A 27,858-nucleotide genomic window follows, 5' to 3' on the forward strand; every position below is an offset into this window, starting at 1 on the left:
AAGTGCGGCGGTGCTGTTGCTAGAGAGCTCCCCCCCCTGCTGGGACCCCCTGGTACCAGGACAGAAGTCTGTAACAGTGTGGGTCCCCGGAGAAGCAGCGTTCATGCAGCCTTGATGATGGCGCGCGGTCCCTGTAGCTCATTTTTTATAATGCCCATGTTAAAACACATTAAACCATAACAGTACACACAAAACCTTTACTGACAGTAAGCACTGCTGAGGGGAGCCAGTTTTGTCAGCGGCGGGCACCGCAGCTCGTGGCCCGTGACCACCGTGCGACATGCTGCCAAAACTGCACCGGGAACCCGCTAACCGGGACCCCGGTGTAGCACTCACTGCACCTTGATCTTCAGCATCTGTTAGAGGGTGGCGGCTAGCTGCCAGTGTGGGCACATATACTGACGATGAGTGATCAGCATCTCAGGAGCTCAGTGTCCTGTCAGCTGGGATTACGAACCATTAACCATCAGGAGGTTGGTTCGGTCCCCCCTCTAAGTCCCAAGAAGCAGGTAGCCTGGTTGCCAACCAGGGCTACCAGAAAATAACTAACTAAAAAAAAAAAGGAAACTCTCTGGAGATCCAGAGAAATGCACCCGGTTCCTTGGGCACATTTTTCTAAACTGAGTCTGGTAGGAGGGGCATAGAGGGGAGGAGCCAGCACACACATACACACACTAAAGATTTTAAAGTGCCAGGCTCCAGTGGACCCGATCTGTACCCCATGGTACTAAAGTACAGAACCCCAGTATCCACTAGGACGTAGAGAAAATTTGTTCTTTTGCCATCCAATGATAAATATACCCCAAAGACTTATAAAAGTAAAGAAACTTATATAAATATAACTCAAGTGAAGTAACTTTGCCTAGTCCTACAGTAACACCTGAGGCTTGTTAAAGCTGCATGACTATAAACCTAAAAATACAACACTATTGCCCAGCAACCATCAGTACAGCCAAAAGATACTGGTGGTACCATCACGTCTATTATACAGTTATCTGAGGACATGCTATAAGTTTCAGCAGCTGTCAGTAAGGAATACAGCATGGAAATAAAACATTTAACACTGGTGGGTAAATGGACTGAAGCACAATTACTGTAGCTCTTACAGCTAATTGTTCCTTTTAGTTTTTGCTTACCTTACAAGAAAACGGTGGAGGCCAACATCAAAACTCCTGAAAAAAAAAAAAAAAAAGGAAATTAAGCATTGTAGTGAGCTAGAAAGATGGGAAAGCAGCACAAAACAATGTGTTTTAACTTAAATAATAAAAAAAATGTATAGTGTACAAAGAAGAATTTAACAGTGCGTTTACTAGATAACATTGGAAACAACTTGTAGGACAAACCCTGTACTCTTTCCAACTTTTACTTTTAATCTCTTAATTACTGCATGGCTTGCTTCCATTAACATCAGCTCTCCATTATATGATGGGTTTAAATCACTTTATTTCACTAGAAACAATAGTGAAAATGGATGGCACAAACTTCACACCATCGACAGTAGGACAAGACCCAACTGCCCCACCTCTGCCTACTTTGGACCCCACTGATCCACACAATTCCAAAAGCAAGGGAAAATGTTTGTAATCTGCAGCTGCAGTCATACTGACCCACAAATGAAAGACGTGCATGACTTAAGTAAACAGCATCAAGGCTTCTGTACGTGATCCTTAATAACTGGTGTAACAGGGTCCATATTAGTACATGTGCCGATCAAATATCACAACTGGACATCGTCGTTTGTCGAGGTCATACAAGTACGACATATCTGAGAAGTAATGTGATGAGTAACCCAGAAAAGCGGTATGAGCAGTAAATGAAGTGACGTGAGATGAGTGAATATGAAAGGTGACATCGATAAGCGAGAATAAGAAGTGACAATCTGGGAAGTGATGTGTGATGAGCAGTGATAAGTGATGAGCATGAGAAGTGGCATATCATGATACATTCATTAACGTTTGGCTTTTATTATACTATTTATATAGTACCAACATTATTACACTGCACTTTTCAAAGAAGCTTACAGTCTACACATACATATTAGGGTCAATTTCATCCTAACAGTAAATTTTTGGAACTGTGGGAGAAAACAAAAGCACCAACAGGAAACCCACACAAACACGGGAAACCATACAAACTCTACCATTAAACATTTCTTTCCAAAACTTTTTACGCCGACCAATCAAAGGGGCTGATTCAGAGGTGGGTGCAATTTTGATGTTTGCTCTAAACATTGATTTTTTTCAGAGCAGAAGCTGCACTGCTCATATCCAGGGCTGCAATGTTGCTAGCAGTGCCCTAAAAGCCCCAGCATGATTAACATGCTGCTGCCAGTTGGGGGCGGTAATGGGCAGCGTTGAAGAAAAAAGTGTAGTGTCAGCCCTGTTTTCTGGCCATGACAAACCCAGCGATTGTGTCTTTGGATGTAACTTCACTGGTACTAGCAGGGCGATTTTCCCAGACACGCTGATGATCTGAAGCTGCGTCTTAAGATGCATACCCTCCAACTGTACCTTTCTAGCAGGTACAGTAACTTTTTTTTTATGGTCTCTACCGATTTTTGGCTCTCCAAATTTCCATTGAAAGTATAGGAAAAGGGACGTGGCCACGCCCCCTTTCCTAATTTGTACGGATTTTTATTTGTAAAATGTTGGAGGGTATGAAGATGCAGAAGTGGATCAGAGTTCCCAGCAGTGGGCGCCTATTTACAACCTCCTGTGGCATGTGCATATTTTCGCACAGACACCACGTACAAGGACACAGCGGCAGAGACAATAGCGGCCACCTCTGAATACGCCCCAAAGATCAGTCTCTGCTCATTTTCAGTCTTATTACATGGAAGCAAACCTTGTGGGAGCTGTAGTTCTATAAACAGCCTGCCGTCCAATTATCTCCAGTACGATATTACAGTGAGAGGCTAGTGGAGGATGAAATAGGATGTTTTCATGATTATCACTAGTTGCCTTATGCTGTCACATCTATCCTCATGTGTTCTTATTTGTCCCTATTCATCTATTAACAGAACAATAAATCACAATTCCTATAAGTTTCAGATTTTATTTAAGAAGTTCTTTTATAAGATACAGCATTATACAGATGACACTGTCCTCTGTAATGTTCTGTCTACATTACTCCTCATGGTAAGGGGAGGGGCACGCATCTGTCAGTGGATATTATATTGCAGGAGAATCCAAGCCAATTGATTTTCCACACTGTGCACATCACTGACAGATTTTCCTATCATTTGCAAAGGTCCGCTAAGTAAATATATCAACCAGGGAAATTAGTAATCTTGTTATCAGTGCCATATTGCTCTTTATCTGCATCCAAGGCTTAGTAAATAGAACCCATAATTAGCTGATTGGCTAAAGATTAGCTACTTTGCTACAAACTGAACCTGCATTCCTGTGACCGATGTCTTGTGGTTGCCTTGGTTTTGTTTTGCATCTAATTGATCTCTCCTGCCCTGACCTTGGCCCATTTCTGACTATGGGGTATATGTACTAAGACTTAGGGGTATATTAAATTAAAGTCGGATCCATTCCGACATGCATTTGTGGGAATGGATCCGACAAGCCCTATTCAAATGAGCGGCCAAATCCAACTGTCGGATTTGTCCGTTCACGGTGTCCCGTCCTGCTGCTGTTAGCGGCTGCCCGGTGTAGCTGTCAGCAGCGGCATAGGGGGTGGACACACCCGTCAGCGGCAGTCAGGGAGGGGTAACTGCAGCGGGCAGCGGTACCTGTCAGGCGGTGGGTGACGTTGTCAGCGGAGGAGGGGGACACATCAGCGGCGGCCAGGGAGAGGTAACTACAGCGGCCGGGGGTACCTGTCAGGCGGCGGGGGACACTGTCAGCGGCGGCGGAGGACCTGTCAGCGGCGGCCGGGGTGCGCTGCCGGGAGCCTGGCCGGGGGTTGCCCATCAGATGTAGTGACCTGCAGCCCGCCGCCCCGCTTCCCCGTCTCATGTCCTCAATCTGACTTTTTTTAAAGTCGGATTGAGATGGTCGAAAAGGGGGCCAAAACCGACGGCAGCTATTCCGCCGCTCCACGTGCTTTTCGACAAGTCAAATTCCTCAACTTGTCGAATAATTTGGGGTTATATTGAATAGGTCGGAACCCCTTCTGCCCTAAAAAAGTCAAAAACTGCTGTCTTTTCAACAGACGGCAGCTTTCGACTTCAATTGAATATACCTCTTAGAGAGGGATAAAGTGGACAGAGATAAAGTACCAACCAACCAGCTACTAACTGTAATTTTTCAAACACAGCCTGTAACATGGCAGTTAGGAGCTGATTGGCTGGTACTTTATCACTCTCTAATTTATCTCTCTCCAAGTCAGTACATAGGTCCCTATGTGTTTGTTTGCCACCAGCCCTGATCATGTATTTTGTAATTGAACTCAGACTGGATGCCTTATACACTAGTTGTCTGCCACTAAATCTGTCATTGTATAACATATATGGAAGAAATAGTATGCACTATCAAGGGAGCGCTGGAACCTTATTGGATTTTAAATGTATTTAGTTTATTTATACTCCAATTTACAACATAAGACATAAAACCATATATAAATTCATGTATAAAAATACTATGATCCACATACAATAACTCATAAAAAGTTGCCCTTAAAGTTCATTTGTAAATAATAATGTCCATAAATTATCTTTTATATACTTAGTAACAATTGTTACTCTTGGACAACCGTCTCTTTAAGAAAGCCGGGATACAAAGTTGCAGTCATTAATTATAGCCGCTTGGTTAGATTGATAAGATTGACAGGGGGAGAGCGCTGTGTATTCAGCTGTCCACAGCGGTATGCTATGACCCCAAATTGTATATTGCCGTATTGTGTTTCTTTAGCCGGAATAAGGATTTAAAGTTGATAATTTCAATCTCTTATAAGCTTTTTGCTGCTGACAGGGGGAGTCCGCTGTATTAGATTTTAGCGGCAGCGATGCACTCCACCCCTGTGCTGTCTAGCCGCAATAGTTGTCACAGGTTACTCACGGCTATAGCGGCTTTGAAATGAACAGGGTGCGGACCTCCTTAGCTCGGTCCCGCTATAGCCTTTACCCTGTTTGAAGGCTCTCCGGCAGTCAGAGAAGGTAAATAATAACGGGCAGCAGGATGCAGGTGCTGGTGCCTTCCTTACGCGTTTCTCCGCTAAACTGGCAGGCGGTTTCGTCAGAGGATATTCTCAGCAGCAGCATTGGTGTGGTTTTTAAAGTAAAGTGGACCAATGAAAACACTAATAACACTAATTAAACACATCTGTTGTTTATATCAATACATCTGTATGGAGTATATAATCACCATTAAAAAACATCAATTTTGAACAATTCAAACATTCTTGGTGGTATATTCATTAAACCGCATAAAATTAGCGACATATATTTAAAAATATATATATATATAAAATGTGTAAACTTATATCTAATATAGATATAAAATATATGTATATATATAACAGAAACTGACCAGGAGATATAATGAACAATTCAATTATAAATTTAACATACCAGAAACATACATTGACTTCAAGGAAGACGCTTGTGGCTCAGAGGGAGTATAACAGACCATTCACCCACATAGACCCGAGTTCAAAACCCAGACAAACTCATCCTCCACCCAAATCAAAATAACTTTGATATTATTCTTTTTCATTTAAATTTAAATCAAAAAGATTTCTGTTTAATAAAATTAATACTAAACACAACCTCTTTGGTGTATATCGCTCTATAAATACAAGATATCCATAGTAATTCTTCATTACTAATCAGCTGGTGATAACCTTATCTACCAAATGTTATTTCATAACACATCTGTACTATTAGTCATGCCATTTATTCATTCCATTAATAAGGGGCTCTAATGGCTCAGAGAGAACACAGCCGGCCATCCAACTACAAGGTCCCGGGTTCGCAACCCGAGCAAAACCGATCCCACCCACAGCCCAAAACAACCCCAATTTGTTTTCTTGCTTTTCAAACCAAGTTACATTAAACACCCTTTTTATTATTATATACTCTGTTGGTTCTTCTTATCTGTCACAAATTCAGTTGTTAACCTACTAATTTTACTCATAGGTCCCAGAAATTATTTCGAAGCACACTGTTGCTATTAGTCATAACACTTAAATACTAAAGTGTATATGTACATATGTACACACACATATACGGATTTTATGTTTTATTCTATTCTATTAGTCCAACTCAGTTCAAGGACACCCTAAACTAAACTATAAAGCACGATAAAGACACATTTCTGAAAAATTATGAATTTATCCTGGAAAAAATGGAAGAGGAGAAAAGAGGAAAGAAAGAGGTAACCCTCTATGTAATGGAGGAGGAAAAGTCGCTAAACCGAGGACACTAATAACGGTATCCTCAAGTATTTAGGTCCCTACATACAGATTATATTATATGCATGGGGATCATTAATGCCCAACATTATCTATCAATTATACAGAAACTTTTCAGTCTCCAATGTTATTCAGTTCGACATTCTCGTTGAGACCCTCAGGCATAAGGGTCCCCAACGAGAATATCCAATAAGCCTCCCTTGTACATAACCGATTATATCTGTCCCCCCCTCGTGGCGTTGGAGCTATAAATTCAATTCCCTGCACCTTTAGTACCCCAACATCCCCTTCATGACAGTATGTAACATGTCTTGAAAGGCTATGTTTACAATTTTTCTTAATTACATTTCTCCTATGCTCAAGAAATCTCGTATTCAAACTTCTAATTGTCCACCCCAAGTACTGTTTTTTACATATACAGGTAACTAAATAAATGACATACGACTGTTGACAATTTATTATCGTCTCTATATCAAACGTATGACCTAAAGAAAAAGACTCAAAAGTCAAGCTTCTATTGATAATGTGTGAACAAGTCAAACAATTCTTTCTACCGCATTTATAACAACAAGAGATAGAAGCTCTTTATTGTCTAAATCCACGAGTAGTAATATACAAGATTCTAACACTAACATTATTATAAATAAAAAGAGTGATAATAACAAAATACTCCCTTTTATAACTAAATACAATATATGTTCAAATGAAATTAAAAGTGTTCTATCTAAGAATTTCGAAATTCTCAAACTAGATAAAGTATTGAATTCATGTTTAGGAGAGTCAGTGGGGGTAGTTTTTCGTAAGGCTAAGACCATTAAAAATGTTATTTCACCAAGTTTTTTTCATAATCAAGGTACTGATATTCCTAAAACTGAAAATTGGTTAACAAAATTACGAGGTTGTTATAAATGCGGTAGAAAGAATTGTTTGACTTGTTCACACATTATCAATAGAAGCTTGACTTTTGAGTCTTTTTCTTTAGGTCATACGTTTGATATAGAGACGATAATTAATTGTCAACAGTCGTATGTCATTTATTTACTTTCCTGTATATGTAAAAAACAGTACGTGGGGCGGACAATTAGAAGTTTGAATACGAGATTTCTTGAGCATAGGAGAAATGTAATTAAGAAAAATTGTAAACATAGCCTTTCAAGACATGTTACATACTGTCATGAAGGGGATGTTGGGGTACTAAAGGTGCAGGGAATTGAATTTATAGCTCCAACGCCACGAGGGGGGGACAGATATAATCGATTATGTACAAGGGAGGCTTATTGGATATTCTCGTTGGGGACCCTTATGCCTGAGGGTCTCAACGAGAATGTCGAACTGAATAACATTGGAGACTGAAAAGTTTCTGTATAATTGATAGATAATGTTGGGCATTAATGATCCCCATGCATATAATATAATCTGTATGTAGGGACCTAAATACTTGAGGATACCGTTATTAGTGTCCTCGGTTTAGTGACTTTTCCTCCTCCATTACATAGAGGGTTACCTCTTTCTTTCCTCTTTTCTCCTCTTCCATTTTTTCCAGGATAAATTCATAAATTTTCAGAAATGTGGCTTTATAATAGTGCTTTATAGTTTAGTTTAGGGTGTCCTTGAACTGAGTTGGACTAATAGAATAGAATAAAACATAAAATCCGTATATGTGTGTGTACATATGTACATATACACTTTAGTATTTAAGTGTTATGACTAATAGCAACAGTGTGCTTCGAAATAATTTCTGGGACCTATGAGTAAAATTAGTAGATAAACAACTGAATTTGTGACAGATAAGAAGAACCAACAGAGTATATAATAATAAAAAGGGTGTTTAATGTAACTTGGTTTGAAAAGCAATAAAACAAATTGGGGTTGTTTTGGGCTGTGGGTGGGATCGGTTTTGCTCGGGTTGCGAACCCGGGACCTTGTAGTTGGATGGCCGGCTGTGTTCTCTCTGAGCCATTAGAGCCCCTTATTAATGGAATGAATAAATGGCATGACTAATAGTACAGATGTGTTATGAAATAACATTTGGTAGATAAGGTTATCACCAGCTGATTAGTAATGAAGAATTACTATGGATATCTTGTATTTATAGAGCGATATACACCAAAGAGGTTGTGTTTAGTATTAATTTTATTAAACAGAAATCTTTTTGATTTAAATTTAAATGAAAAAGAATAATACCAAAGTTATTTTGATTTGGGTGGAGGATGAGTTTGTCTGGGTTTTGAACTCGGGTCTATGTGGGTGAATGGTCTGTTATACTCCCTCTGAGCCACAAGCGTCTTCCTTAAAGTCAATGTATGTTTCTGGTATGTTAAATTTATAATTGAATTGTTCATTATATCTCCTGGTCAGTTTCTGTTATATATATACATATATTTTATATCTATATTAGATATAAGTTTACACATTTTATATATATATATATTTTTAAATATATGTCGCTAATTTTATGCGGTTTAATGAATATACCACCAAGAATGTTTGAATTGTTCAAAATTGATGTTTTTTAATGGTGATTATATACTCCATACAGATGTATTGATATAAACAACAGATGTGTTTAATTAGTGTTATTAGTGTTTTCATTGGTCCACTTTACTTTAAAAACCACACCAATGCTGCTGCTGAGAATATCCTCTGACGAAACCGCCTGCCAGTTTAGCGGAGAAACGCGTAAGGAAGGCACCAGCACCTGCATCCTGCTGCCCGTTATTATTTACCTTCTCTGACTGCCGGAGAGCCTTCAAACAGGGTAAAGGCTATAGCGGGACCGAGCTAAGGAGGCCCGCACCCTGTTCATTTCAAAGCCGCTACAGCCGTGAGTAACCTGTGACAACTATTGCGGCTAGACAGCACAGGGGTGGAGTGTATCGCTGCGGCTAAAATCTAATATAGCGGACTCCCCCTGTCAGCAGCAAAAAGCTTATAAGAGATTGAAATTATCAACTTTAAATCCTTATTCCGGCTAAAGAAACACAATACGGCAATATACAATTTGGGGTCGTAGCATACCGCTGTGGACAGCTGAATACACAGCGCTCTCCCCCTGTCAATCTTATCAATCTCACCAAGTGGCTATAATTAATGACTGTAACCGGGGGTCCCGGCTTTCTTAAAGAGACGGTTGTCCAAGAGTAACAATTGTTACTAAGTATATAAAAGATAATTTATGGACATTATTTACAAATGAACTTTAAGGGCAACTTTTTATGAGTTATTGTATGTGGATCATAGTATTTTTATACATGAATTTATATATGGTTTTATGTCTTATGTTGTAAATTGGAGTTTAAATAAACTAAATACATTTAAAATCCAATAAGGTTCCAGCGCTCCCTTGATAGTGCATACTATTTCTTCCATATAGATTACATTTGGTGGGACAGTGCCACCGGTGGGAGACGCAGGAATCTTTTGTGGGTGTTTGAATATATATATATATATATATATATATATATAAACAGTTTTTGGTGGTTTGCAAGCGCTGTGTTTTTATTAATACATTGTATAACATACATGAACTTCTTCTTATACTTTTTTTGAAAGGGGCAAACACTTACAAGGCAAAACCATGCCTTGTAAGTGAATGCCCCTTTAAAAAATGTCGGGATTTAATGGAGTCCGAGATCTGCAACCCGCACCTCCTCTGATCTCGGACTCCATCACATCCCGCCGCATATTTCATTTAAAATAAATAATATAACATTGCCATGCAGCACTAATACACTGTAATGTGCAGAGCCAGCCCTAACCAATATGATGCCCTAGGCAAGATTTTGGCTGGTGCCCCCTAGCACCACCGCTAGTTCCACCTCTAACAGTGCATCCCTTTCCCAGCACCATCACCCCTCACCCTCAGTCATTATTTTTTTTGAGTTTCCTACCCCCTATATTTTAAATAACAACAGTCGATGCACAGCCCAAAAAGGGGTGTGTTTTTGCTGGCAAGGGGCATGGCCACACAATAGTAACCCCAATTCAAATTACACCACACAGTACTACAACTTTATTCACATTTTATCATGTGATAGTGTCCCTAATTCACGTTACATCACACAGTAGTGCCACTATACCTTATATACATTACTCCTCACAGTAGTGCCCCTTATTCACATTAGACCACACAGTAGTGCCCTTTTTATACATTACGCCACACAGTAGAGCACCTTATACACATAATGCCACACATTAGTAATGCATTTATACACATAATACCACACTGTAATGCCCCTTACACATATGACACATGTTATTAATGTCCTTATAAACTTAATGTGCCTTACACATTATGACAACCTTTATTAATGCCCTTATACACATAATGTCCCTTACACATATGCCGCACATTATTAATGCCCTTATACACATAATGACACACATAGTGCCCCTTACACATTTGCTGCACATTATTAATGCATTTTTACACATGACACACATAATGCCCCTTACACATATGCCGAACACTACTGCACTCAACTCACCAACTCACACACAACACTCACACAGCCGTAAACACTGTGACCTCTGCCTCTGCTTGAATACAGATGTGTCCTCATAAATCTTGTCTCAATGCTAATGTCGGGCGACTTTTCTTGATGAAAATGCATCTTATTTGCACATGGCTAGGATGCACAAGCAGCTTCTGCTGAATAAGATGATATGCAGCATGCCTATATACTGTGTGAGACTGTAGCTGTATATGCATATGAAATGATACGCACAGAATATAGGCATGCTGCATATCATTTTAATCAGCAGAAGCTGCAGATGCCCCTAGGCATACCAAATGCCATAGGCATTTGCCTAGTTTGCCTATACCTAGGGCCGGCTCTGGTAATGTGCTATATGCTGCAATGTGTGCAGCTAATCTATGTGCTCAGAGTCTGCATGCTACTGATACTAACATTGTTGCCATGCAGCTTTCTTGCAGCACTAATACACTATAATGTGCTATGTGCTGCAATGTGCACAGTTACTCTACATCAGGCATGTCCAAACTGTGGCCCTCCAGCTGTTGTGAAACTACATATCCCAGCATGCCCTGACACAGTTTTGCTGTCAGAGAATGCTAAAGCTGAATCAGGGCATGCTGGGATGTGTAGTTTCTCAACAGCTGGAGGGCCGCAGTTTGTACATGCCTGCTCTACATGCTCAGAGTCTGCATGCTACGGATACTCACAGCGTTGCCATGCAGCACTCTTGCAGCACTAATACACTGTAATACAATGCCGACGCCAGAATCCCAACACCAAAATACTGGCGCCACAGGCTATTCTCCCTCTGTGGGTGCTACTGATACTCACAGCATTGCCGTCCAGCTTTCTTTCGGCACTAATACACTGTACTGTGCTATGTGCTGCAATGTGCTATGACAGATTATAAAATACTACTCTATACGGGATTGGAAAGGTATCCTGCCGCACGGGATGCCGAATGTCATTATACTAACATGGGCATCCCGCACGGCGGAATGCCGGCAAGGGGGTGATCACAATGGTATCAATGTTATGTTCCGATTTACGAACGGTTAAAAATGAATCTAAAAAATTGTCTGTTAGTAAATGTGTGCTTTGGAACATGAAACAAACATCAATTTAGTTTGATTTTCATGGTTCTGGAATCAATGAAAATTGCCCTTTAATGAATATACTCCTAAGTATCTTTACACTGGAGGCCAGCAGCCAATAATTGCATTTTAGGAGAAATTACTACAAGAAGAATACATTGTATCTCATTTTGATATACTGTATAATGCCCAAATAATAAAAATATATTTATTCCAATGTCCCAAAATGTGAAATATGGTCTCATCATAAAGGATAGTAGAGTTCTAAAATGGTTAAAAGACAATGACACAACCAATCCACAGGTATACATAGCGGGTCCTCCAATTTACCTTCCACAGTTATTGTACAATAGTTTGCAGATTCCACTAGGGATTCATAATTGCATCTGACATTTGTTTGTCTTCTGAGTTTACAGCTTATTACTTTGTGTTATGATGAGTTACTCTGATATCAAATCAAGCAATACTATAGTATACAGTAATCAATCACAATAATAATTTCCAAGCCTCATATCTCATTAGGTTAATAAAGATCAATTAAACGGTTTTGGCTTCTCTTACTGTAAATACACTGATGGATATATGATGTAACATATGGATAGAGAAAGACCTGCTGTACTATAAAGCACCACATTTTAGTGTGATATTGTCCTTTTCATCTTCGCTGTATGTATGCAGAGACAAATTTTATTTAAGTTGTTTCAATATGCTAAGCCGCTTTCATCGAGGTACTGCTCATTAATATTTCATATTTAAACAGAAGAGAATATTGTGATGAATGTGACTTCAGCAGGAGAACAAGAATGAACGTCTGTAGCTGGGCATCTGTGCTGAGCTGCATGTGAGACGCCGGTTTCCAAACGGAACAGATGGCGCGGGAGAATGAGCATCCCGGTACCACACATGGAACCAAAATATAATTCAATTATGCTCACCAACATACTGCACCTAGGTACAAAGACAGAACACAGGGGCCGATGCCGGGTTGAACACAAGTTGTCCATAATTGTTCACAGGCTGCGTGCATGGAAATAAATACGTGTATTTGCTGATATGATGAGTTTTATACATTTCTGCGTCCATACTGAACCTATTCACCCACTTTGTTTCACAGCTGTCATCAATATCAACACGCACTTGCACCAGCCCTATTGATGGTGCAAAAGGTCAGCCTGAACTCAGGTGTATTACACATAGGTATAACTCAGCTTGCCCGCACTTTCATCGACAGGCTCTCTTGAACTTAGCTTACATGAGAGCAGCCATACTCCCGTTATGCCCCTTCAGTTGCAAGTAAAGCAGCGAATGAGGTGGGTACTACTGCATTGCCTGTAGTTTTATACACTTGGGGGGTAATTCATGCAGTTTATCACAGCGGTGCGATCGGGTCAGAACTGCGCATGTGCCGGCGCATGCCAGACGGCCAAAGGCCGTCGCTGCTGTACGATCGCCTCTGCCTTATTGACAGGCAGAGGCGGTCGCTGGGCAGGGGGACGAATCGGCGGCATTTGGCCGCCGCTTCGTGGGCGCGGTCCGGCCAATGCGGGCCGAAGCGGCTGCGTGACGTCACACACAGCAGCTGCGGGCCGGGGAGCGAAGGCACTGACATGCGGGGTGGGATAGCCCTGGGGTGGGATAGCCCTGTGCTGGGCGTCCCCTCGCATGTCTATGGACATGATCGTAGCCCTGCCAAATTTGGCAGGGCTACGATCAACTCGGAATGACTCTCCGAATACACAGTAGGACAACACAAAGATACACTCTGCAAACGGACTTGCATTGAAACTCTGCATCAGCTCCATAGTTGCTATAATTGCAAAATTACTAAAAACAGCATCTAATAGGTCTTCAATTTCATATTATACAAATGAGATGGTCCCATTGGGCTTGCTCATTCACATGGAATATACATAAGTACATACATTTTATAGTGTCAGGAAATAAACCCAGACATGGTCAAGAAAAGCTGAGAGGGTTCATGTGATCAGGACTGGGCTAGACAGTAGTAATAACATATCTAAGTATAATATACTCCAGGCACAGAGATGTGCACTGAGTGGTCCTTACACCAACGCCTGCTCATAGAGCATCCGTGAGATATCGCCGTATATCCAGGAAGAAAAGAATTAGAAAGAAGCGCACATGTAAGAAAAGTAAAAGTTGCCATAGAAGTAATGTCACCCCAAGCAGCATGTTGCTAGTCTGCCATTAATGATCAGTAAAATAATACCCCCAGAAAAAATGACATGATAGAGACATTCGTTTGCACAAGAACAGTACAGTTTGGTAGTGAATGTCGTAGTTTGGACCTTGAGCATGCCCTTTCCCGATATTCAGTCTAGGTTTGAGTTCCTGTAGGTGAATCCTTTTACATAACATACAGATTCTTCAGTTGAGACACTTTGTCAGCTCTTTAGCTTTCTCATTTACCCTCCGTATATTAACCTTCCTTAAATCCCTTTGCTACCATAGACCCCTGACTAAGGGAATTATCTCTATGCTTTATAATGTTCACTATCATTTAAACAGTCCCTATTCCCAGATTATGAGCTCCAGTGGGAAACTGATCTAAGCCCTTCCTGATAAAGGCACATGGTCCACCATTAGGGACAAAGGGCTATATTTGAAGTGTGAGGGGTTTTTTTAGAAGTGGAGATGTTGCCCATAGCAACCAATTAGATTCCACTTAACATTTATCTAGCTGTTTTTAGAAAATGCTAGAATCTGATTGGTTGCTATGGGCAACATATCCACGTCTATAAAAAAAAAAAACAACTTAGTAAATATACCCCAGAGTCTCCAATGCTTCTATTTCCACACTAGTAGAGGAAAATGCTTACAGATTATTATAGCTTGCAGTCGGTCTCCACTAGGTTGCATAGAAATCAGATCATTAATTCAGTTAGATGCTTGTTCGCTACCTACTGGAACCATCTGCAAGTTCCTCCTGGCATGCTGTGGTATCTGGCTGCAATGGAAAAGATTACAGCATACATAAACAGCAGATTGCCTGCGTTCCTACAGGTTTGGGGGTCTATGGCATTCATTCCATAAATTACCTTCTTTGCTCTGCCTCTTCTTCTGGACTGACCGACCATTTGTTCTAATATCACCTAGTTCTTCCTGTTGTTCAACTTGTTTCCAGTGTTACTCTCTAGCACCTTCACTATGTTGCTTCATCAGTGGTTCTCCACCTCTAGGTTCCCCCCATTCCTTCTTCCCCCTCTCTCTTCTCCTTTTCTTTTACTTAGTGATTTGGCTTTGTTAATCTGATGTATACACTTACTTGAGTCTTCGATAAAGGCCTGTTGCTATCTGTTTCATTTTGATATTTTTGCACTCTCAGACACTATCTTAAGTCAGCATTTTTGCAGATTGCCTGCCACTATGCTATTTTCTTATAATGTCATACTTCATTTTGTAAAAATTATAAATAAAGATTTAAAATAAATGACATGATGCTGCTGGCACGCACTACATACATCCACAAAGCATGATGCACCTGTGACCACACCACTGATTTGGGTTGAGAAGAGTGGTGCCTCTGAGCTCCCTGCATTTTCCTTGGCTATGTCATTTTTTACCAGATGTTTGCACAGTCTTTTGTTCTAGTACTATTCATAATAATTAATCATTCTTTCAAACACCTATTGACAGGAAAGTCTGTCATTTGCAAATGTTTAAACAATGATTTTCAAGGTGTTTTAATCCAGATAAACCATTTTCACATCTGCTCATTTGTCACAGAGGGTTTTTTGACATTTCCTCTACTCTCCAGGCTGATAGAGGGCCTAATTCAGTAAGGATTGCAATTGCAAAGCTGCTGCCTTTGCAATGCAAACGCAGGAGGAGGTGCATACTACCGCCTTCCCGAATTTGCGATCACATTGCATCTGTGACCATCGCAGTCCTTGGCCTCGCCACTCCCTTGGCCACACACTCCCCTGTCCCTCCCCACAAACGCCATTGCCTGTCAATCTTGCAGAGACGTTGCAGGACCCGTTTTGCACATGCTCAGAATGGGTCCTGCGCATGCACAGTTCTAGACCGACGGGGAAAATGTAGTAAGGATCGCTTCTGTGATCCTTACTGAATTAGGCCCAAAGTCTACTATCTGGTGCAATTGAAGCAACAACCGGACTCCAGCATCTGCCTACCCAGAATCCATACACAGGCGTTGGGTATGCTTTACCAGCGGCCGGGATCCTGGCGTTCAGCATACTGATGCCGGGATCCCAGGCACCAGAAGGCTGGCAGAGGGGCGAGCGCAACAAAGCCCCTTGCGGGCTCGCTGCACTCGCCATGCTGTGGGCTCGGTGGCTAGCTGTGCTCGCCACAGTTTCTATTCCCACTCTATGGGTGTTGTGGGAAAAGCACTCGACCCCCGACGCCATTTTGGCGGACGGGATCCTGGCGTCGGTATGCTGACCGCCGGTATCCCAATCGCCGGTCTCCTAACTACATCCCGTACACAGGGCCTGATTCTGATTTGCACACTAATGCCTACGCAGTTGCGATTTTTAGGATATGGACATGCAAAACATCACAAGTGGAGCAGCCGCCCAGAAATGGTCAGACACACCTAATGGACCATCACAAAATCTCTGCAACTGCATAGACATTCGCAGCATCGATGCAGATGCGGGGAACATTGGCTCACTGAGTGAGTCTATGGTCTCACAGAATGGCCACTGGAACCAAGACACTGGTGACAATTTTTCTGCATGCATGATTGCAGCTGTAGGCTGATACACCCTGTAACAGGTTGAGATACGCCTGCGCTTTTGCTGCAACTACCCAGTATCTCTCGCAAAACAGCCCAAGTCTGTCAATCACTTGGGAATAAATCCTCACTGCAAGTGTAGGCGCATTTGGTCACAATTCAGTCGATAGTTTGTGCATTGTGGCTAAGATGCATGCGCAGTCAGCTGATAATCGCTCAACTGCATAAATATCGGCATTGCGTACAAATGAGAATCAGGCCCACAATGCTGCTGAATATAGGAGTCTATAGGAAATACTGCCCTGTACCATGTTATTATTTATTGTGGTAAAATATAAAACAATGAACCAAGCACTGCAACTCTAATAATAAAGTAAAATATTGCCTACCCGCATCATTGGACAGATCAATCTCCTCCCACAATGGGCAGTGTTGTAACAGGATCTGACACAGGTCAAACATCATGATGATATCATAATATATCACAATATCAAACAGCCCACCAAGAACTTTTGCAATCTGGTTGACCACTGTGCAATAGATAACACCTATTCTTGTGTATCAATGCCTATTTCCCTATAGATTGTAAGCTTGCGAGCAAGACCCTCCTGCCTCTATTACTGTCTGTTATTACCCAGTTTTGTTTTATCACTGCTGTTTCCAACTGTAAAGTGCAACGGAATTTGCGGCGCAATATAAGAAACAGGTAATCAATAAAATAAATAGATAAAAAGCTGAGAATCCAGCAGTATATCTACTGTGTGTGATATCAATGGATTCACCCATGCTTATGACCCAACCATTCCACACAATGACAAGTCTGCAAGCATTCCCCAACTCACAACCTGCAAAGTCAGAGAAACACTTCCCTCCTAATGTAACAATCAGCTGCAAAGAAATAAAAGAGAACATTGGGGTACATACAGTATTATTAGACGTATAGAACTGAAGCCTGTAATGCATCACTTCTGTGACTAGACTTGATTTTTTAATTATAGAAAAAAACATATATTGGCTTACTGTACATAAAAAAGCTACATGTGCATTTGTTTGCTGCACAGGATACAGTTTAAACTAGAGATGTGCACCGGAAATTTTTCAGGTTTTGTGTTTTGGTTTTGGATTCGGTTCCGCGGCCGTGTTTTGGATTCGGACACGTTTTGGCAAAACATCCCTGAAAATTTTTTGTCGGATTCGGGTGTGTTTTGGATTTGGGTGTTTTTTTTTCCAAAACACCCTCAAAAACAGCTTAAATCATAGAATTTGGGGGTCATTTTGATCCTATAGTATTATTAACTTCAATAACCACAATTTCCACTCATTTCCAGTCTATTCTGAACACCTCACACCTCACAATACTATTTTTAGTCCTAAGATTTGCACCGAGGTCGCTGGATGACTAAGCAAAGCGACCCAAGAGGGCGGCACAAACACCTGGCCCATCTAGGAGTGGCACTGCAGTGTCAGACAGGATGGCACTTCAAAAAATTGGCCCCAAACAGCACATGATGCAAAGAAAAGAGAAAAATAGGTGCACTGTGGTCGCTGGACGGCTAAGCTAAGCGACACAAACACCTCAATATCATAGGAATTATTCATTCTAATCAATGGTATTATTGGTCCAAATCACTGGAAGAAAATGACAAAATCACTGGAATTATTCGTTCTAATCAATGGTATTATTGGTCCAAATCACTGGAAGAAAATGACAAAATCACTGGAATTATTCGTTCTAATCAATGGTATTATTGGTCCAAATCACTGGAAGAAAATTACAAAATCACTGGAATTATTCGTTCTAATCAATGGTATTATTGGTCCAAATCACTGGAAGAAAATGACAAAATCACTGGAATTATTCGTAAACATTTGTAGAAAGTCGCTGCTTTCTGATTACAGAAATGCTCAGATATTCCTGCGAATCCACAATCCTTCCCAGAGGAAAAAGAAATTGAGAAACAGTTGTTTGAGAACATTTGTTCTCTTTCCCTTACAAAGGAACAAACCACTTTCCAAGAAGACTAACGTTTTTGGGATTATGGAGACATAATGTTTTTGAATATAAATCCTAAAGCAGGTGGTGTATTAGAGCAAAAGAGTGCAAGAGACCAGCCATGCAGTTTCTGAAACATTATGACAAAATGTTACTGTATTTCATAAGCACTCATTCCTAACTCTGCTAAGTACTGTTTGGTATACTGTATCTGGCTTCCATGAGGTAGCTGTCCATTATTTCAGCTTCCATTGACCTTTTTGAAAGCGGTAGAAGTTATCGATTCTTTTTCTCTCCCCCCCCCCTATTTTAAATTTTCTCCTGCATAGCCCAGTAAAATGTTGCAATGTTAAGTATTGACTTGTGCCTTCTGGGGGCCCACTTCTTCACCAAACTCGGCCAAATCTCATCCTAACCCTCTGTTCCACGTTCTCTATGTACCCCATCTGTGTCACCCATGTCTGTCTACCCCTCCCCTGTAGATTGTAAGGTCTCACGAGCAGGGCCCTCTTCCCTCATGTGCTTATACTTTGTCTTACTTTAATAATCTTCAACTGTACCACATCCAGCAGTCTTCTGCCACCTGATACTTATTCCAGTGTCATCTGCTGATGTAACTATGTGTATTTACGCTGTACTTGTCCTATACTGTCATCAACTGTAAGTTTCTGTTTTCCTGTTTGATTATTTATGTACTCTGTAATTGGGCGCTGCAGAACCCTTGTGGCGCCATATAAATAAAGGATAATAATAATAATAATAATATAGGGTGTATAATCCCCAGTTGTAACTCACACATCGCTCAGTACAGATTACAGGATGTATAATCACCAGGTGTATAACACACATCGCACAGTACAGTATACATACTGGTCACAACAATGCAGCAGATATTGAGCAATGATCAGGATACTAGAAGTGACACAGAGCTACAAGATACAGCAATGGCCTACTGTATTGTACTATATATGTATACTGCTGGTCACCAAAATGCTGCACTGTCCTACTATATACTGCTCACAATAATGCAGCACAGATATGGAATGGATACTTGCAGTGACACAGAGCTGCAAGATACAGCAATGGCCTACTGTACAGAACTATATACTGTTGGGTCACCAAAATGCTGCACTGTAATACTATATATACTGCTCACAAAAATGCTGCACAGATATGGAATGGATACTTGCAGTGACACAGAGCTGCAAGATACAGCAATGGCCTACTGTACACAACTATATACTGTTGGGTCACCAAAATGCTGCACTGTAATACTATATATACTGCTCACAAAAATGCAGCACAGATATGGAATGGATACTTGCAGTGACACAGAGCTGCAAGATACAGCAATGGCATACTGTACACAACTATATACTGTTGGCAGGGCCGTTTCTTGGGGCAGGCGAGCAGTGCAACCGCACTGGGCGCCCGCCGCGGCACTAACTGTGGCTCCCTGCTTCCCCCTCCTATTTCTCCCTGAGTAACGCAACCCCGTCACTCCGCGAAACTCCCCCCCCCACCTCCGAGCGGAGTACAGATGGGGATCCAAGTTAGGAAGAGGGAAAGGCCGGCGAGAGGAGCGACTGGTGAGGCGGGCCGAAGAGCAGTAATCGCCTCTGTAAGGATTCTCTCTCTCTCTCTCTCTCAATGTGTAAAATGGGGACACCTGCCGTAATGTGTGAAATGGGGACTCTTGCCTGCCGTAGTGTGGGGATTTAATGTATCAAGGGCATTGCGGTGTGTGGCATAATATGGTGCAGGGGGCATTACTGTGTGGGGCTTAATATGGTAGAATTTTTTTTTCCTGTGGTGGTCATGATCTGTTGGAGCAGGGTCAAAAACTGGATTGTGAGGTAGTCTTTTCAGACGAGGCCATGCCCATTTAAATGAGGCCACACCCATTTAAATGAGGTCACGCCCCCTTGCCGGTGCGCGCGCGCAAGTGTTTTTTTTTATCTAGGTGTGGGGGGGGGGGCACATTTTTTTTATGTCATGGGGGGGCGCATTTTTAAATCTCGCACTGGGAGCCAAATTAGCTAGAAACAGCCCTGACTGTTGGTCACCAAAATGCTGCACTGTAATACTATATATACTGCTCACAAAAATGCTGCACAGATATGGAATGGATACTTGCAGTGACACAGAGCTGCAAGATACAGCAATGGCCTACTGTACACAACTATATACTGTTGGTCACCAAAATGCTGCACTGTAATACTATATATACTGCTCACAATAATGCTGCACAGATATGGAATGGATACTTGCAGTGACACAGAGCTGCAAGATACAGCAATGGCCTACTGTACTGTACTACTATAAGTATAATTATATACTGGTGGTCCCCAGTCCCCACAATAAAGCACACTGAGCACAGATATTTGCAGCACACTGAGCACAGATATGGAGCGTTTACAGGAAGAGAACGTAGATATTTTCAGCACACTGAGCACAGATATTTGCAGCACACTGAGCACAGATTACGGAGCTTTTCAGGGAGAGAACGCAGCCACGTCCTCTCCGTTCAATCTCCAATGCACGAGTGAAAATGGCGACGACGTGCGGCTCTTTATATAGAATACGAATCTCGCGAGAATCCGACAGCGGGATGATGACGTTCGGCCTCGTTCGGGTTAACCGAGCAAGGCGGGAAGATCCGAGGCTGCCTCGGAACCGTGTAAAATGGGTGAAGTTCGGATCTTGGAGAACCGAACCCGCTCATCTCTAGTTTAAACCTGGCAGTAGGTTTAGGTTGCAACTAAAGGAGCTCATACATCTACACGCTAATTGCCTTTTCTGTGGATACCGGTCAGCGGACACTGATGATTGGCGATCTGACGGGGAATCGTAAAAATTCAACATGTTAAAAATTCCTGACTCACCCATTCCGATAATTTTTTGGTTAGAACCTGTGACTCAGGGATTTCCAACGTATTGGATTTCACCCACCCCCTGAGCTAGACTTTGGGAGAATGAGAATATAAAATTGCCACAATTCCTTGCAGATGCATGGACGCCTATGAGCTAAGGGGGGGGTACACACAGGGAGATGTGTGCTGAGCGATCTATCGCAGAACGCTGAGCACACATCTCTCCCCCCACTCAGCACACAGCGCGATGTTTGCTGAGTGGGGGGGGACGACACACTCATTCACTTCACAGAGCGGTGAAGTGAGCGATTTGACTAGATTGTGGCCAATCCAGAGTCAGCGATAGCAGCAAGCAGGGCCGCACATCGTTATTGTGCATACACACGGAGTGATGTGTGCTTCTTTTCTAAGCAATCTAGTGAGACTGACTAGAGTTGAAGTACACATCGCTACGTGTGTACCCCCCTTAACAAGGGCAATAAACTCTGGCTGGCTGATAAAGAAACAAAGCGCAAAAGCTGCAGAATCACATTATTTCTGTAAAAGAAGATTTCCATTTTTTTTTGTTCGTTTTAGTGCCCCCTAAACTGTCAGCTAATCTGTAACGTTTGTTAGTGCTGATAGTGTGTGGTCAGTGACAGAGTTCTTACCACCATTTATGGAGTATAAATAAAACATCTATTTTAATAATTTAGGATTAAAATGTAACAGTACAGATACATTTTAATTCTAAATTATTAAGGGCTATTATTTATTAATAAGTATTGTTGCAGTTTGCTTTATCGTTAGCATTCCACCAGGACTCGCTCCCATGTTTGGCCTTGTGACAGTTTCTCTATGGAGCAAAACTTTATGGAAAGTTACTGGCAAGTTTAATTATAAGAAATCCTAATTTCAAAGAAACATTACGGATTTGTTTGGACTTAAAAGAGTATGTACAGATGTGTCCTCATATATCATTGCTGCAATTGCGCCAGTTCTTCTTGTCGCGCCAGGTCCTGCGAGACTCTGCTAGCGTCAGGTATCTTTTTGCCGAAAATGCTTCTAAGTCGCAATGCAATGTGGCTAGGACGCACCACGAGACTATGCTGATTAATTTGATATGCAACACTTGTTTTACTGTATCTATGTGTGACTGGGTCTCTGAATCTGTATACGAAGTGATACAATGCAGTAGCCATGGCTTTTTTACATGTCAAGTTCCACTGTGTTTTGTATACAGACTTAGGGGCAGATGTAACAACGAGTGATATTTTTGTTGTGTTATGTATGTTAAATGGTGCTCCAGGCAATCAGCTCCTGACATTTTTCAAACACATGACAGCAGCTGATTGGCTGGAGCACCATTTAGCATTCGTAAGGAGTGATATCAAGAATATCACTTGTTGTTAAATCTGCTCCTAAGTAGCACATACTGTAGATAGACAAGTGTCATACAGCATATCAAATTACCAGCAAGTGTGCTCACCTCCAAAGTAGTAGTGTTTCTACAAGCTCCGCCAAGAGGTTATTTCATTAAAGCTGGTCAGCGTGCAGGAGCTAACGGCATCTCTGTCAACATGTCTGTACGTATCTGTCAGGCCCGGGTGTTTTTGTGAATCCGTTAACCCGGAACCAACCACAGGTGTAGGTGCTGGGGTATGAAGAAAGCAGGGAGGACGAAGAAAGTTCCGCTTCATATATTTATTAAATAACAATTCAGTAAGGAGTTAAATGACTAGTTGTTAATCATCATTATACTGAAATATTGCAAGAATGGCAGAAATAATATGCAAGAGAAAACTCAAAAATAAATAAAAGAAATGTTCATGGAAACATATGCAAAAACAAGCTGAAGAATAAATGTTGAATTGTCCAAATATAAACAAGCTTTGATGCTGAACTGCAGATTGTGTTTAACTGGTTAATGCAGACATGGTGAATTAACTGTAAGAATTTGCAATGGAGTTTTGAGGGTTAACTGAGAAACTGTGATGAATTATCCTTGTAATGACAACATAGCAAATAAAAAGTACTGAATTGGGTTACTTGCGGGTTCCGGAGATCACTGTGAAACTGTAGTAGAAGACAAGGTGATGAATGGGTTAAATGCAGAGTTGAACAAACGAACAGCTGAGAGAAACAGAATCCTCCAGACTTTGAATGATAGGCAGACTGACAAGGTAACCTCATGCAGGACACTGGGAATCCAACTATTTCCAATAGGAGTGCAATTAACTGACAGCACAGCGGAGAGCCGGTGGATCTTTCAGCAGTGAAGGCTGCAGACGGACCTCTGGGAACGGAGGCGATATCTGGACCACGGGAATCACACAGGAATGCACGGAGAGAGCTCAGAGCTAGAGCACAGCGTTGATACAACAAAGCACTGGCCCAGAGTAACATAATCCCAGCCTACTTAAAGGCAGCACAAGCACGGGATTGGCTTACACCTGCCCACAGGTGTTTTCACAAGTGCTCAGTATTAGCTATTTGGTCTCCAACATGGCCACCTCCTATACAGCAGACACACCGCAGTGCCTTAGGCCATTTGGTCCCCGCACTCACAGTTCCCAGACTCTGCATTACCTGTGCCATTGATCACGCCGTGTCCCCACACGGGCGCACAGCACCGCGAGCAACCGCACTGGCAACGGATGAACCCCAGAACCCGCAAAGGTGAGAGACCGGTTCGTGACAGTATCTTACGTATACATTGGCAGTGCGACCTCCTACCCACTGAGGCCTTACCTAGTCAAAAGTTTGAGGGAAGCCTTGTGGAGCTGTTACCTTTCTGTTATCGACTTAATGAGTGTACAGATGCTCTGCTTCCATGCTGACCCCCAGTATTTGAGAATCTTAAAGCTGTGGGTGGACAGCAGCACATAAAATCAGATTAGCATAGTACTGTAGTACTGGACAGGACCCATTACCTGACAAGGCGGTGCTTAAAAGTTGATCAGCAAAACAGCCTCCCATCAGAGGTGGTAGAGGCTAATGCGCCTTTCACATCGCCAATGCCGGGTCCCACCCGCGAATTGGAAACGGGTCCCAAGTCTCTAATTTTTACTTGTTCATCAAAACCAGACTTTTATTTAATTCCACGTACAGAAGGTGCTTTTTATGTAAGGGATCTGATTTATGTCTCTATATACCGTTAGATTTTAAAATGGAAATAAAAACAAATCTGTCAGTTGAGGGCATTAACAACATGTTGACTGTCCGGAAGTTTTCAGAGGGTGACAAAAAGGGATTAAATCATCTCTGCTTCCAAATCGAAGACCATCGTATAGGTGAAGTAGAGTTGCAATTTTATCAGTATCAGAGACAGACAATACCTGCTGATTTTAATTGAATGAAAGGGATAAGCTACATAATAAGAAGTTCTTGGTGTGATAATACATTTTCATTTCTTCATCACCGACTTTTGGAAGGTATGAAGCTGTGTATGTAATTCTTTAAGGTTTTTAACTGTAACTGGTAAATCCATCTCTCTATATACGCTGACCCCGAGATGCTTTAAAATACAAAACCTTCAATAAAATCTCATATTTATATTAATGTGGAACAAAAGTTAAAAAATACTTGCTTTTAAATCCCAGGTATGAGGCATCTGGTCACATATGTTATAGATTAGCACTGTATACCAACAAATATTGTGGCTAATGGGAAGCTGCCATTAGGTTTTTAAAATTTGGTGATACCGTGCTGTACATGATCAAAGTAAAGACATTTTTTTAAAATTGTACACATTATACTATAATTAATAATTTTTTAAACATTTGTCGATTCATGACTACAGCTACAACCCCAGGTGGCGCCTGGGAAAAAAATCTTGAACAAGGGTTATGAGGCAGATATTGCTGGCTTATGATTGGTCAGCAGAATCAACCAATCACATTCTACCAACACCTACCCCATCACAGCCTCTCTACTCAACTTTGTATTAACTCTAGTTGTTAAACAATTTTAATATGACATATGTAAATAAACAAATTTGTAAAACAATATACAATGTGCAAAGTAATATTGGGGAAACTTATTTTTAAATTATTTATGATGTTGAAATATTTATGCACATAATACCCAGTCTCTTAATGAGATTTAAGTCAAAGCACTACCAATTTTCGCTCAAAATTAATATTGGATTATACAAAAAAAATCACACTAGTACAATTAAATAAAAATTGGAGTCCCTGAATTATTTGTCATCCCCCCTCCTTTTCTTTTCTTTATGTACCCCTACTCTTAACTTTGTCAAGCCTTTTATACACATTATTGAAGTAGAAATGGGAATTGGATACTGGTGAAGGGATAGCCTATCTCAAGTGGTCCAATTTTGAATTTTCTGGTTGCTTGACCACTTTTAAAACATTTCAAGTTGTAGTCAGAAATGCTAAAGTCACTGATGTTGTACTGTGCACAGTAGTTCTATGGGAGTACATTGTATCTGATAGGGATAATATGGAAAAGGCAAATACTGTACCTACATGTATGCTGAATGAACACATTCTGTGTGTAAGATTCTCTTACAGGTTGAGTATCCCATATCCAAATATTCCGAAATACGGAATATTCCGAAATACGGAATTTTTTGAGTGAGAGTGAGATAGTGAAACCTTGGTTTTCTGATGACTCAATGTACAAAAACTTTGTTTAATACACAAAGTTATTAAAAATATTGTATTAAATGACCTTCAGGCTGTGTGCATAAGGTGTATATGAAACATAAATTAATTGTGTTAATGTACAAACACTTTGTTTAATGCACAAAGTTATTAAAAATATTGGCTAAAATTACCTTTAGGCTGTGTGTATAAGGTGTATATGAAACATAAATGCATTCTGTTCTAAGACCTGGGTCCCATCACCATGATATCTCATTATGGTATGCAATTATTCCAAAATACGGAAAAACCTGATATCCAAAATACTTCTGGTCCCAAGCATTTTGGATAAGGGATACTCAACCTGTACTAAAAATATTAAAAAAATACTGTACTATCTTGCATATATTTTTGCATTGTGGTTGTTTTTTTTTTATACTGCCAAGACACTGTAGCTGTTATACACAAAGATACTGCAGCTATTATACAGAAATATACTGTAGCTATTATACAGAGAGACACAGTAGCTATTAGGCAGATACTATAGCTATTATACAGAAAGATACAGTAGCTATTATACAGAAAGATACAGTAGCATATATACAGAAAGATACTGTAGCTATTATACAGAAAGATACTGTAGCTATTATACAGAAAGATACAGCAGCAATAATACAGAGTTCTGTGAGAGTTGGATGCTACTTAATGTGGTGAAAGGACGGACGTTGGTGTGGTTTACGCGTGGGTATTTAGCAAGCTTATCTAGAAACAGCAAATGAAGATAGCAGGCATGGTAATGGCATCACCCCATATCTTTAACAATTCTGATAATACGTAATGGTAAAAAGGGCGAACTAAAAATACTTGCAGCAAGCAAACAGTATGATATTATAGGAATTACTGAAACTTGGTGGTACGAATCTCATGATTGGACAGTCAATCTAGAGGGCTATACACTGTTTAGGAGAGACAGACTAAATAAAAAGGGTGGAGGGGTGTGTCTTTACGTAAAGCCGATTTTAAAACCTGATATACGGGAAGATATTCAGGAGGGGACTGTAGACACTGTTGAGACATTATGGGTAGAAATTGCATGCGGTGAAAAAGGAATAAAAAAGTTAGTACAGGTTGAGTATCCCATATCCAAATATCCGAAATACGGAATATTCCGAAATACGGACTTTTTTGAGTGAGAGTGAGATTTTGTTTTTTGATGGCTCAATGTACACAAACTTTGTTTAATACTCAAAGTTATTAAAAATATTGTATTAAATGACCTTCAGGCTGTGTGTATAAGGTGTATATGAAACATAAATGAATTGTGTGAATGTAGACACACTTTGTTTAATGCACAAAGTTATAAAAAATATTGGCTAAAATTACCTTCAGGCTGTGTGTATAAGGTGCATATAAAACATAAATGCATTCTGTGCTTAGATTTAGGTCCCATTGCCATGATTTCTCATTATGGTATGCAATTATTCCAAAATACGGAAAAATCCGATATCCAAAATACCTCTGGTCCCAAGCATTTTGGATAAGGGATACTCAACCTGTATTGGGTGTATGCTATAGGCCGCCTGGTATCAACGTACCTGATGAGGAATTGTTACTAAAGCAAATTGAAAGAGCAGGAGTAGGAGACGTAGTAGTGATGGAAGATTTTAACTATCCAGAGATAAACTGGAAAAACGATTCATGTGATACTGCTAGGGGCAATGTTTTTAAACACATTTAATAAAAACTACTTA

At 40.8% G+C, this 27,858-nt stretch overlaps 1 protein-coding gene across 10 annotated transcripts in view; it reads right to left on the reverse strand.

The window, feature by feature from the left end:
* The window catches only part of HHAT (hedgehog acyltransferase), a 1,065,929-nt gene that overhangs the window by 420,284 nt on the left and 617,787 nt on the right, over positions 1-27,858 (reverse strand). For all 10 annotated transcript variants that reach the window (XM_063918275.1, XM_063918278.1, XM_063918281.1 and 7 more), the window contains one exon: positions 1,137-1,172. In XM_063918275.1, the coding sequence (XP_063774345.1) occupies positions 1,137-1,172 (36 nt within the window). The remainder of the gene's footprint in view (positions 1-1,136; positions 1,173-27,858) is intronic.

This window comes from Pseudophryne corroboree, chromosome 4, assembly GCF_028390025.1.
Source record: "Pseudophryne corroboree isolate aPseCor3 chromosome 4, aPseCor3.hap2, whole genome shotgun sequence".
NCBI lineage: Eukaryota > Metazoa > Chordata > Amphibia > Anura > Myobatrachidae > Pseudophryne > Pseudophryne corroboree.